The 11,922-nt window shown below is 48.9% G+C and overlaps 2 protein-coding genes across 3 annotated transcripts in view; both read right to left on the minus strand.

The window, feature by feature from the left end:
- IFT172 (intraflagellar transport 172) overlaps positions 1 to 6,376 on the minus strand; it is a 44,083-nt gene extending 37,707 nt beyond the window's left edge. The window contains exons 1-7 of the mRNA XM_031655037.1: positions 6,176 to 6,376; positions 1,979 to 2,122; positions 1,633 to 1,745; positions 1,154 to 1,193; positions 798 to 863; positions 507 to 586; positions 216 to 303 (exon numbers count right to left, since the gene is read on the minus strand). Coding sequence (XP_031510897.1) covers positions 216 to 303; positions 507 to 586; positions 798 to 863; positions 1,154 to 1,193; positions 1,633 to 1,745; positions 1,979 to 2,122; positions 6,176 to 6,214 — 570 coding nt within the window. The 5' untranslated portion in view covers positions 6,215 to 6,376. The remainder of the gene's footprint in view (positions 1 to 215; positions 304 to 506; positions 587 to 797; positions 864 to 1,153; positions 1,194 to 1,632; positions 1,746 to 1,978; positions 2,123 to 6,175) is intronic.
- A 2,075-nt stretch (positions 6,377 to 8,451) lies between these two features.
- FNDC4 (fibronectin type III domain containing 4) lies at positions 8,452 to 11,847 on the minus strand. 2 transcript variants are annotated; one of them, XM_003908447.3, is made up of 7 exons: positions 11,471 to 11,847; positions 11,139 to 11,284; positions 10,944 to 11,059; positions 10,524 to 10,728; positions 9,983 to 10,072; positions 9,244 to 9,368; positions 8,452 to 9,056 (listed from the first exon to the last, which is right to left on the minus strand). In XM_003908447.3, exons 2-7 carry the CDS (start codon positions 11,269 to 11,271, stop codon positions 9,021 to 9,023), a joined length of 705 nt encoding a protein of 234 aa, XP_003908496.2. In that variant the 5' UTR covers positions 11,272 to 11,284; positions 11,471 to 11,847; the 3' UTR covers positions 8,452 to 9,020. The 2 variants fall into 2 exon arrangements, with proteins under 2 accessions (XP_003908496.2, XP_009182155.1); XM_009183891.2 differs by lacking the exon at positions 9,244 to 9,368.
- Positions 11,848 to 11,922: the final 75 nt, after the last annotated feature.

Genomic DNA, 11,922 nt, shown 5'->3' on the forward strand with positions numbered 1-11,922 from the left:
CTGCAGCCTCAGCCTCCTGGGCTCAAGTGATCCTCCCACTTCAGCTTCCTGAGTAGCTGGGATTACAGGCCCACGCCACCATGCCCAACTAATTTTTGTATTTTTTTTTTTTTTGGGTAGAGACAGGGTTTCACTGTGTTGCCCAGGCTGGTTTCAAACTCCTAGACTCAAGCAATCCACCCACGTCAGCCTCCCACAACATTCTTTATTCATACCTGTGACTCTCCAGAGCCTTCATCATCAAAGAAATACCTAACAATGGTACCATCTGCATGACCAGAGAGAATTCCTTTCCCAGAGCAACTAAAAAAGGAGAAAGGAGAGAAATATAAGAAGAGATTATTTTATCTCACCAAGAAAGCCCCTTTCTCTGTCAAACACAACCCTGTCTGTGGTTCCTGCTACCAGTTCTCCTGCCTTTCATACTATGGTCTTGCAGTCCATATTTCCCCACAGCGTTTTTCTAACACTTCCAGACTCTTGTGATACTACTCCTCTTCACTCACTTTGTTGTCAGGGACACCACGTAAGACTCTGTCCCATAGATGGTAGATGATTTATTAGTTTTGGTGTTTGCTAAACGAACCTGAAAATGGAAAAATGACAGAAGCATGGTTAGGCTATTTTAAATTTAACTAGGCCTTAAGAAAAAAAGGAAAAACTATCCCACAAAACTGGTCCCTATGCATTCTCCCCAGCATACAACTTGATCCTAAGAAAGAGGGTGAACCATATTCCTCTCTCCAGAACCATTATCCCTACCACCCCCTCTCTTGTGTTTCCCTTCCCTCTTTTACCTTCCCTTCAGCCAGCCCAAAGACAATGATGTACTCTGCGGGCCACTGCAGACAAGTGACAGCACTCTGTGTGAAAGGAAATGATAAAAAGGATAACCTCATCTGTGTGGGCCAACACATTTATAACAACTTCAACACCCCACCACACACCACCACGTCAATCTCCTATACGGAAGGGACACAACAGGGCTCTAAGGAAGACAGCAGATGACCGTGTACAGCCACGAAGCACCATCCTTGCAGTAGGAAAAGTCACATTCAGATGTTAGAAATGCAACTCCTGGCTGTATTTATAAGTAGATATATTGATATATGTTTGTTCATCCTAAGCTTCCAGTGACTGGTCTGAACTTTACCGTCTGGATGAACTTGTTGCAGATGACTTTCTTGTCACCCCTGCCAAACAAAAGGAGGGGAAACATATTAAAAACCACTTCCATAAACAAATTGCCAAAAATGATGCTGAGGGAAGAGAAGAAAGAGCAGATTTCTTCCCTGGCCCACTAGTGTTTCTGACTACTCTGTAGGAGCCCTGAAGGGAGGCATATAAGGCAGCCTAAGAAGTTTCAGAACAATAACAAAGATGCGACATCACTCTGGGCTTCCAGGATCTCACAGGGCCTGCTGTTGATCTTGGACTGTTTCCTCCAGGGATGGGACTGCAGAACACGAGGCACAGGCGAAGGCAGAAAAGCAACAACAGACTCCAGAAAGTCTCTGCCTTCAACGGTCAAGCTTGGCTTCTCATCCTCTTTATTTCCCCTCCCCAGTGAGGCATTTCTCTTGCCTTCCCCTTCTTTCCCGGGCAATCGCATCTCCCAATCTCTATCCTCACCAATCTTCTCCAATCTTGTAGACATAGATGATGTTGTCAGTCTGTCCTATGGCAATTTTAGTGGAATCAGGAGAAAAAGCCATGCCCTTCACCATATAGCTCTTCCTGCCATACTAACAAAAAAAAAAAAAGAAAGAAAGAAAAAGAAAAAGAAGTAATGAGCACACATGAAAGAAAAAAGAGAAAAAAAAAGGTATATGTGTGCTCCTAAGGGAGCTTGAGGATTTATACTGAGAAAAAGGTGGGGTGCACCATTTCCTATGCCGACGGCTAGGAGGCAGACTAGGTCTTCCAGGGTTGTGAGACCCCACCAACAGGTTAAGGTACACGTGAATACACTGTTTACCTTCATGTCAGCTGGTTTGGTGGAGAATTTATCTCTCCGTTCTCCATGTTCATCATACAGCAAGACTACTCGGTCCACTGTGCAGACAGCAAATTTGGCATTGTTCTGGGACCAAGCCATGCAAGTCACCTTTGCAGCTCCATCCTGCAGAGGCAAAGGGGTAAAAACAAACCCATGTGCTGGTCTAGAATACCAAAAGCATTTCTAGTTCTATTAATTCTAGTGTAATTCTGGTCAATTTTCTTTCTGTCATGATTCTATCCTCAAAACAAAGAGATGCCTGTAGCCCATCCTGGTCTCCAAGGCCTTCAGATCCTGGACTGTGAGAACAATGTGTTTCCAGAGACTCATATGCAAATGCACTAAGAGGCAGTGTGCTAAGTCAACTGTATGAATGAATCTCTGCAATGGCCTCCTTGTTCCCAGGTCTACTACTGAAATAAATTCAATTAGTCTGGTAAGTTTTGGTCGTTAGCCATTCATTCAATTAATAGTTTTTGAGCACCTTATTGATCAAGGCACATGGCCAGGGGCTGAGAGACAAAAAACAAACCATAGATCCTGCCTCCAGGTCTAATAAGATGGTGTAAAATAGGAAAAGTCCTATTAAAGTATGTATAAAATACTGCAATAGTTTGGAGAAGCCTGAGATAATTTTATGCTTAAATTATCAAAATTAAGCTTTGAAGAATGAATGCAGTTGAGTAGGAAGTTATCTGAGATGGAAGGAATGGCAATGAGCAAAGGCAAGTTCTGGACAAGAAACAGTAATTTAGTTTATTTGAAACTATTATACCTTATAAATAGTAGAATAGAAGGGGTAGGGCAGGAAAAACGGCCAGCTCAGGAAGTCTTTGAAGCCAGGCAAAGGAGTTTGGGCTTATTTGGCAGGAAGGGGAGAGACAGTGAGAGTTCAAGATAGGGGGAGTACGAGTTGAGACTCAGGATGAACAATCCCACTTTCTTTTCTTCTTAACTACCCACTTCACAGAAACTCAAGTTAGAAGTTATCCAGGTGAATTATTCTGACTGGATCTGACCCTTCCAACACTAGCTCTGGTCCTAAGGGACTAGTTCTGTTATGAAGGGTTTCCTTCCTTGAAAAGAAAACATTTATTCTGCTTTTCTTCTGCTCCAATTGTTTGATTAATTATTTGGATACTAGAGTTCTGGCTTAAAACATTGACACTTTTCACTCCAAACTCACCTATCTCCAAAGTCAGAAATAAAAAGGCTCTTTTCCTCCAAATCCTCAAGCCAGAAAATAGCCACACCACCATCACTATGATCCTCTAACTCTTCATTATATTAGGTTAGAAGGGCTGAGGGCTCCTCATCAACCGTTGCTGATCCTCCTGCTTTATCGCTTTGCCCAATCCTGGGCATGCAGCCCTACCTGCATCATGACATCATCTTATTTTGAGAGACTGAAGGAGGATTTCATTTCCAATTTTTCCGTTAGGGCAAAGAAATGTTTAAATTACATATTCAAGAGACAGCTTGCTGAGCAATGAGCACAAATCTCTTTCTTTTTTTTTTGTCTTCTCCAACTGCGGAGAGAGCACAACTATTTTCTGTTCTAATTTCCTTCTGTTTTTTTCTTTTTTTTTTTGATAGAGTCTCACTCTGTCCCCCAGGCTGGAGTGCAGTGTCACAATCTCAGCTCACTGCAACCTCTGTTTCTTAGGCTCAAGGATTCTCCTGCCTCAGCCTCCCAAGTAGCTGAGGCCATAGGCGTGCGCTATCGTGCCCGGCTAATTTTTTTGTATTTTTGGTAGAGACAGGGTTTCACCGTATTGCCCAGGCTGGTCTTGAACTCCTGACCTCAAGTGATCCACTTGCCTTGGCCTCCCGAAGTGCTGGGATTACAGATGTGAGCCATCATGCCCGGCCTGTGTTCTAATTTCCTTCTATTGTCCAAATGCCACACCCTCTGTGAAGCCTTCCTGATTTCCATAATCAATTCTGCTTTATCTACAATATGTACCTCACTAGATTGTTTTATTAAGTGAGGTAGGGAATAAAATAATAAGAGCTTACCTTTAACAAGTACTTACCATAGAATAGGCATTTTGATAAGTGCCTGACAAGCATAATCTCATTTTACCTCATAACACTGAGGTAGATGCTATTATCCCCCTTTTACAGATGGAGGAATGGAAGCGCAAAAAGATTAAGTAATTTGCCCAAGTTCACATACACCGTTTGTAAGTGGTAGGACCATGATTTATTTAATTAATTAATTTACTTTTTGAGGCAGAGTCTCGCTCTGTCACCCAGGCTGGAGTGCAGTGGTGCGATCTCAGCTCACTGCAATCTCTGCCTCCTGAGTTCAAGTGATTCTCCCATCTCAGCCTCCCAAGTAGCTAGGATTACAGGCATGCACCACCACACCTAGCTAATTTTTGTATTTTTAGTAGAGGTGGGGTTTCACCATGTTGGCCAGGCTGGTCTCGAACCCCTGACCTCTGGTGATCCGCCTGCCTCGGCCTCCCAAAGTGCTTGGTTTACAGGCATGAACCACTGCACCTGGCCTAGAATCATGATTTAAATCCATAAACCACAATCCCAATTTCTTTATTAAGATGCCCTAGTACATATTACACATTCAGTTATGGAACATCTTATTTATTTTTGAGACAGAGTCTCGCTCTGTCACCCAGGCTGGAGTGCAGTGGTGTGATCACGTCTCACTGCAGCCTTGACCTCCTGGGCTCAGGAGATCCTCCCACCTCAGTGACCCCAGCAGCTGGGCCTACAGGTGCTTGCCACCACACGTGGCTAATTTTTTTTTTTTTTTTTGACATAGTGTCACTCCTGTCCCCCACGATCTCAGCTCACTGCAACCTCTGCTTCCCAGGTTCAAGCGATTCTCCTTCCTCAGCCTCCTGAGCAGCTGGGATTACAGGCAGCTGCCACCACACCTGGCTAATTTTTGTATTTTTAGTAGAGATGGGGTTTCACCATGTTGACCAGGCTGGACTCGAACTCCTGACCTCAGGTGATCCGCCCGCCTCGGCCTCCCAAAGTGCTGGGATTACAGGCGTCTGGTCAAAATTTTTTTGTAGAGGTCCTGGACTCCTGGGCCCAAGTGATCCTCCCACCTTGGCCTCCCAAATTGCTGGGATTACAGGTGTGAGCCACAGTGCCTGGCCAGACATCTTATTCTTATTAGCTTTGTATTATTCTGTCCTTTGATTTTTGAATGTCCTTTCCTCTTGTCTATCAATTTTTCACACTGCTTTTCAGTTTACAATGCTCTTTTGTTTATATTACTCTATATAACTCTTCCCCAAGTCCCCCAAAGTTGCCATTAGTACTCATGTTTTTCAAATGAAGAAGTTTGTGAGTGCTCCGAGACACCGTATGATAAAGGCTAAAGTTAGAGATATCAGGTCATTTGTTTAAAGTAGTGGTGGCCAGCCTGGTCAACATGGGGAAACCTCGTCTCCACAAAAAAACAAAAACAAAAGCAAGCAAACAAACAAACAAAAATTAACCGGGCGTGCTACTTGGGAGGCTATGGCAGGAAAATCGCTTGAACCCGGGAGGCGGAGGTTGCAGTGAGATCACGCCACTGCACTCCAGCCTGGGCGACAGAGCAAGACTCTGACTCAAATAGTTAAATAAATAAATAGTGGTGGATCTGAAATAAGGACAAGGTAAGAAATTTTAGAAAGAAAGTAAGAAAGAAGTGGTGGAGCTAGGGCTTAAATTCTGCTGTGCTAACTCCAAAGTCCACCCTTTCTTCACCATGTTTCAGGGCTCCTCACCTGGTGCCCAGCCTCTCCTGAATCAGAATACACGGTTCGGTCTTTGCATTCCCCCTTCAGGGCTTGCACCTAAGGCGTTTATTTAATTATGGGCAGATTCATACTCGCTGCTTACATGTGCACCTCTCCCTCTAATACGAGCCTCCTGAAGGCAGGGGAATAAGTCGGGTGGTTTGGGTATCCTTCGAGTCCCAGCACGGGGCCTGTACACAACTGATGTGAATGAAATGTAAGGAAAGCTACAAGTCCTTAGCGCTGCATCTCGCCTCCTGAACACTGTATCGACAGGACAGGGTCCAGATCATCGCTATATCCTTTATAGCCTTCTGCACACAGTAGGAGCTCAATATCATTAAACTTCAGTTCCCCCACTTTTCTTGGAACATAAAGCGGAAGGGGGAGGGACTGGCAGGCAACTCCTCACCTGAGGGCTCAGCAGGGTCCTCAGGTGCTTCAACTGCATGACGCACACTTGTCTCTCAGATGCTACCAGACAGCGACAACTCCCGTGGTTACCTGGACAACCCGCCACGCAGTCGCAGCGACAGCCGCTGACGCTTATGCGACCGGAGCGCAACACGCGTCGCAAGGTTACACGTAGCTTTGCGGCGAAGCAAACAGAACGTGCGCAAGCGCGGTGAGACCTAGGGCGGGCCCTTGAGAGGGCTTGATGAATGCTCCCCTTGACCAATCCCGTCGCCGCATGCAAACTCGAGACCAAGCCCCGCCCACAAGTCTTCGGCCAGCCCTGGGTCCTACGTCATAGCGGTCCGTCTCGCTCTTTGATGTACCTGGCTGTTGCTGAGTGCACTCTCTTTCAATCCTCACAACCCTGGAGGGAAGCAGGGCGGTTGCCATGATAGGCCTTTTGCAGTTGGCGGAATTGTACCCAAATAGGTTACATGACTTGCACGGAATCGCAAGGCTGATAACGATAGCTAACGATGAATACTATGTGTCTGCCAGATACTGTGTAAAGTATTGTACGTGCATTTATGTCATTTAATCCCAAAACCGCCTTTTGAAGAGGATAGCGTTATTATTAGTCGCATTTTACATAACAGGAGACTCAAGGCACTTGCTCAAACTAACACAGCCAGCGAAGGACTTGGAACTGGGATTCAACCCAGAGTTAGTAGCTTTAAACAGCTTTTATGTTCCTTCTCAACTCCAAGCTCGCTCTCTGCATGCCACGATACTATAAAATCTGTGACACTCCCATCCCAATAAATGACATTTATTCTCAGAATCTGAGAGATGAGTGTTTTGGAACCAGCTGCCAAAGAAACGTAAGGTACACTACTTCCAAATCAGGTAATGGTGAGTTAAAGACTGCTGTTTATATTGGAATGCTTTTATGGTTCAGTTTGTTGTTGTTGTAGTTGTTGTTTTGAGAGTGAATTTCGCTCTTGTTGCCCAGGCTGGAGTGCAATAGCGCGATCTTGGCTCACTGCAACCTCTGCCTCCCAGGTTCAAGCGATTTTCCTGCCTCAGCCTCCCAAGTAGCTGGGATTACAGGCATGCGCCACCATGCCCGACTAATTTTGTATTTTAGTAGGGACTGGGTTTCTCCATGTTGGTCAGGCTGGTCTTGAGCTCCCAACCTCATGTGATTCACCTGCCTCAGCCTCCCAAAATGCTGGGATTACAGGCGTAAACCATGGTTCCTGGCCTATGGTTCAGTTTTGAGGGCAGACCTGACTTGGCTCACCCGACAGGTTGTCTTGTGATACCTGGGGTTAGAAGTTGGTTAAGTAGAAAAGGGACTCACCTGTTGATCTTTGTTTGGATTGGAGCCCCTTTCAGACTTTTTGGCCTATCTTCTAACATACCAGAGAGATTGAAATGCAGAAAGGAGTTATTCATAAGCCTGCTCTGAAATGATCCAAAGTTGGGAAGATCTGTAACTCTCCAGAAAGTGTAGCATATGCTCTCCAGACAGACTGTGGGTCCAGAAGCCTTCCCCAACAGTGGTTGCAAATGTCAACAGGTGTTTGTCTCATGGCTACCAACCAACCCTTAGAAAATAGGAAAGAGCAGAGGACAGCCCGTATTTTCACAGGAAACAAGTAGGCCTCAGAGCTCAAATGATAATTCTTTTGACAGGGGAGTCCCAACCCCTCAGTTTTATTTTCAGGATCCTCCTCTGGATATGGTGGCAGAGCATGAATATAAACTCATTTATGATTTACAGTTATTATTGAATTTGACTAAACAGAGACAGAGATGAACACGAAGGAGGGAAGAACAGACACAGGAACACATAGGATAGGAGCATGTGGCGCCAAGGAATCCATGAGTGTAGCTGTCCTTTCATTAGTCCCCAAGACACTGCTTAGTCCTTTTCTGACCATTAGCCCAGGGTTGATGGAGGAGTCAGAAGAATAAGTGCTGAGGAGCTGTGCTGTCAATGCAAGCAGTGAAGATAAAAAGGCTGGTGCTCTTTCATATGATATGCCTTCGTTTTCAGTGGTACAGGAACTTATATCTTTCTCTTCTCTTTTTTCCCCTTCTCACCCAACAAAGCAAAATAATCTGGGGTTCTAGTTTTCTACACCTCTTCTTCCTGGCCCTATCCTAGGGTGGGGTATTATCACATCTTGCAATGCTCCTGTCAAGTAGGTGGTGGTGTAAGGGGCCCTTGGAGGGTCGGGAGAGAGACAAGGTGAAGAAATGTTTTCAGCATACTATACAGTCAGCTCCAGTTTGTCCAAGAACCTTTATTGGAAAAATGTCCAAGGAGTGAGATCACTAGCAGCTGACGGGGCTGCCAGGTGAGAGGGGGAGCACCTGAGGCTCCATGGAAGACATTGGAGTAGTGCAGTGCAGCATCTGCCTCTAGGCTCAGACAATTCCTTTTATTTGTTGGGGTAAGAGGAGTACCCACAGAAAATGCGACCAGTCCCTCTCTGAGGCCCAGAGGCAAGATGTGGGGGCAGCTGGGGATGCTGAGAGTCCTGATACAGGTGAAATGGGGCCCCCATTTGGGACCTAATGGAGTAGGATACAACAAGTGACTCTCCCCTGGACCGGGGGATGGAAGGAGATATCCCATCTGATATCCACTCCCCAGGTCCAGGGGCACAGACTCTTAACAGACCTACCTTCTGGCTCTGCTCACAGTGGAAAGAGGATGGGTACCAGGCCTGAGATTGTGGGAGTGTCATTACCCTCTGGGAGTCTCAGGCAGATCACCATCTTGGGCTCTCCCTGACCCCATCCCCATCCCCAGTTGTTAGTGCATCTCTCTTCTGGGTGTGTTTCTTCACTCAAACGTCGATGGTGTTGATAGATGGTGATTTTTTCTGTGAAAGAAAATGGCCTGTGTCTCAATTTCAGGAAGGTAATAGGTGCCACCCTTTCTCTCCAGCCTCCCCCATCTCAGGTCTTCCATTTTCCATCTTTTTCTGCCCCTCTTTGGCCTTCTTCCTTTCCCTGGCTGCCCCTCAGGGGCAGAATCACCCTTTCCGCCCTCACTGGCCCCCACATCACCTGTCTTGTCCCCACTGGCCTTCCCTGAGGACTCTGTTCCGGCCCCTTTCCCTTCTCCTTGGGATTGTTGTTGGAGTCATTGTCCTTGATGATGTCATACTGACGGCAGAACAGCCCAATTACAGCTGAAACACAATACAGTCTGAGCCTTCATCTCCACCTCCCTCCTCACAGGGAGATACCCACATAGCTTCTAGAAAATCCATGAAGAACATCCTGAACTCCTGGTGCCCATGCAGTCCTCCTCTCCGGGCTCTCAACAGCCTCCTCTCCCTCTCTTCAAAGTTCAAATCATCCCTCCTCAACTAATTATCTCCCCACTCCATTTCTCATTTCTCTCGCTTCTTTTTTTTTTTTTTTTTTTTTTTGAGACAGGGTCTCGCTCTGTTGCCCAGGCTGGAGTGCAGTGGCACAATCTCGGCTCACTCACTGCAACTTCCACCTCCTGAGTTCAAGCGATTCTTCTGCCTCAGCCTCCCGAGTAGCTGGGATTACAGGCACCCTCCAACACACTCCGCTAATTTTTGTATTTTTAGTAGAGACAGGTTTCACTATGTTGGCCAGGCTGGTCTTGAACTCCTGACCTCAGGTGATCTGCCTGCCTTGGCCTCCCAAAGTGCTGGGATTATAGGCGTGAGCCACTGCAACTGGCCCATCTCTCACTTCTTTTTCTCCTGACAACCTTTGCCACCTCACACCTTTACTGAGTCCCTAGTCCCCTGTCTAGCTGCTTACTCACCAGCCCACATGAGCAACACCACCACAATGATGACCACTTCCCCAGTCTGCAGTGGCCGCTCTCCATCCAGACCCTCCACTGTGATGTCACCTGAGAAAGAAGAAGGCAGACTCCGGGTTACTGGGGAATAGCTATCTATGTAGACATATGCAGGATGGAGATGCTGGGGATTAGAGAGGGTAGACTCATCATAATATTGCCCTTGGAGTGTAGGGTAGCCCCTCCCTGGGAGGAAGCCATTGGTGGACAGGTGGTTAGCGACCAAAAAGCAGGATGGCTGCAGGTTTATTACGCACTCATGCAGGCTGCAGCTGATGTGAAGTTGGGTAACAGGAAGCTTAAAAGCCCTTCCCCCGAAAAACTCAATACCAGCCTGTCTATACCCAGTCCCCTTCCCACCTGCTTTTCCTTCCTTTCCTGGCAGTACAATGAATTAAATCATCCTATTCAACTCAGCTAGTCTGTTGCTTGTCTTAGAGAAGTAAGTAAGAGGCTGCAAGCCAGGTGAGCAGCCAGAGAATCCAATAGCACAGACCCTCACCTGGGCTTGAGCTGTTTGAAGGTAGCCGGTCAGAACCCTTGAGAGTTCGGAAGTGCACCCGGGGCCCTGGGGGGCTCTCTCCCCGAAGGCCGATGCTCCTGACCTGCACTGTGTAGTCACTGTCTTCAGCCAGGCCCCAGAGGGCACAGGCCCGGGTGGTGGTGTTCACCTCCCGAATCACACGCTGCCCGGGGCCATTCTGCCGCTGCAGGGAGATGAGGGGAGAGGAGGACAGCCTCACCCCAGTGCCAGGCTACAAGGCTCAACCAGAGACTCTTCAACATCCAAGCACTCCGGGGGAGTAGCGTGAAAAGGGCAGCCTGAGCCAGGATACGGCAGCTTCCAGATCCCCCCACCTAAGTGAAGAAATGTGCAGAAATCTAAGGACACAGGTTGGGGGAGCAGAAGGGTGATTCATACTTGCTGGGAAATGGAGTAGCCAATGACGATGTTGCCTTCTGGGACGTCCCAGGACACAGTGGCCGAGTTGGCTCTGAGGTGAGTGACCGTCACATTCACAGGAGAGGGAGGCCGGTCTGTGGGAGCCAGGGTGTTAACAGGTTTCACCCACTGACTAGCTCTGGTTGACCCTCCGCCCCGTTCCCCTTTACTTACCTGCTCGCAGGAAGCCCAGGTCACAGCTGACCAGCAGGAGGACCGTGGGGCTTAGATATGGGGAAAGGGGCACCAGCGAAGCCATGTCCCCACCGAGTCCGCTGGGGGGGGCACTGTGGCATCCGCTTGACATCCAGGCGGGGCTCCTGGAGGTGGCAGGAGTTGTGGGGGGTCAAGGACTGCCCACAACGCACGGCGGGGGGGGGGGGGGGGGTCGGGCAGCAGCTCTCCTAGGCTCCTCACAGCTCACAACAACCCTATTTTCTCCGCGCCCTCCCACCCCCGCATTGCCCGGGCGCCCCCAGAGTGCGGTCAGCCCTGCCCACACCCACCTCCGCCGGTCCTCGCGGTTGGTCAGGCCTCCGGGGGCTGCTCGGTGCCCAGAGGGCGGCCCATCGCCCGACTCGGTGGCGCTGCCCCTACCCCATCCCGGCGCGGGCCCGGCGAGGCGGGTAGCGCGGGGCCGAGCTGCGGGCCGAGCGGGCGCGGGTCTGCGGAACCCCCAGGGCTCGGGCGGGCCGCGGAGTCTGTCCGGGAGCAGGGGGCGTTGCCCGGACGCTGGCCTGGGTCCCCGGTGCGGGAGGCAGTGCGGCGGCCTCCGCCCGCCCCTGCAGCGGGATGTGACCGTCCCGGAGAGCCAGCCGCCGCCTTCTGCAGCGCTGGCCCCGCTCGCTCCGCCGCAGCCCGGCCGGGACGCGCGGGCCCGCCCCGCCCAGCCGGGGTTCTCGCCACCGTCATTCCCCTCCCGCCCCCTCACCCCCCGTCCTCTCGGGGCTCCTCCCAT

Source organism: Papio anubis, chromosome 14 (assembly GCF_008728515.1).
Source record: "Papio anubis isolate 15944 chromosome 14, Panubis1.0, whole genome shotgun sequence".
In the NCBI taxonomy this organism is placed as follows: domain Eukaryota; kingdom Metazoa; phylum Chordata; class Mammalia; order Primates; family Cercopithecidae; genus Papio; species Papio anubis.

Bases quoted from the DNA above. Each gene is read 5' to 3' on its own strand.
- FNDC4 (XM_009183891.2), bottom strand. From the start codon at position 11,271: ATGTCAAGCGGATGCCACAGTGCCCCCCCCAGCGGACTCGGTGGGGAC. The intron at 10,729-10,943 runs GTATGAATCACC...ATCTCCCTGCAG, and splicing joins GCTACTCCATTTCCCAGCAA to CGGCAGAATGGCCCCGGGCA. The intron at 9,057-9,982 runs GTGAGTAAGCAG...TTTCTTTCACAG, and splicing joins GGTGTTGCTCATGTGGGCTG to AAAAAATCACCATCTATCAA.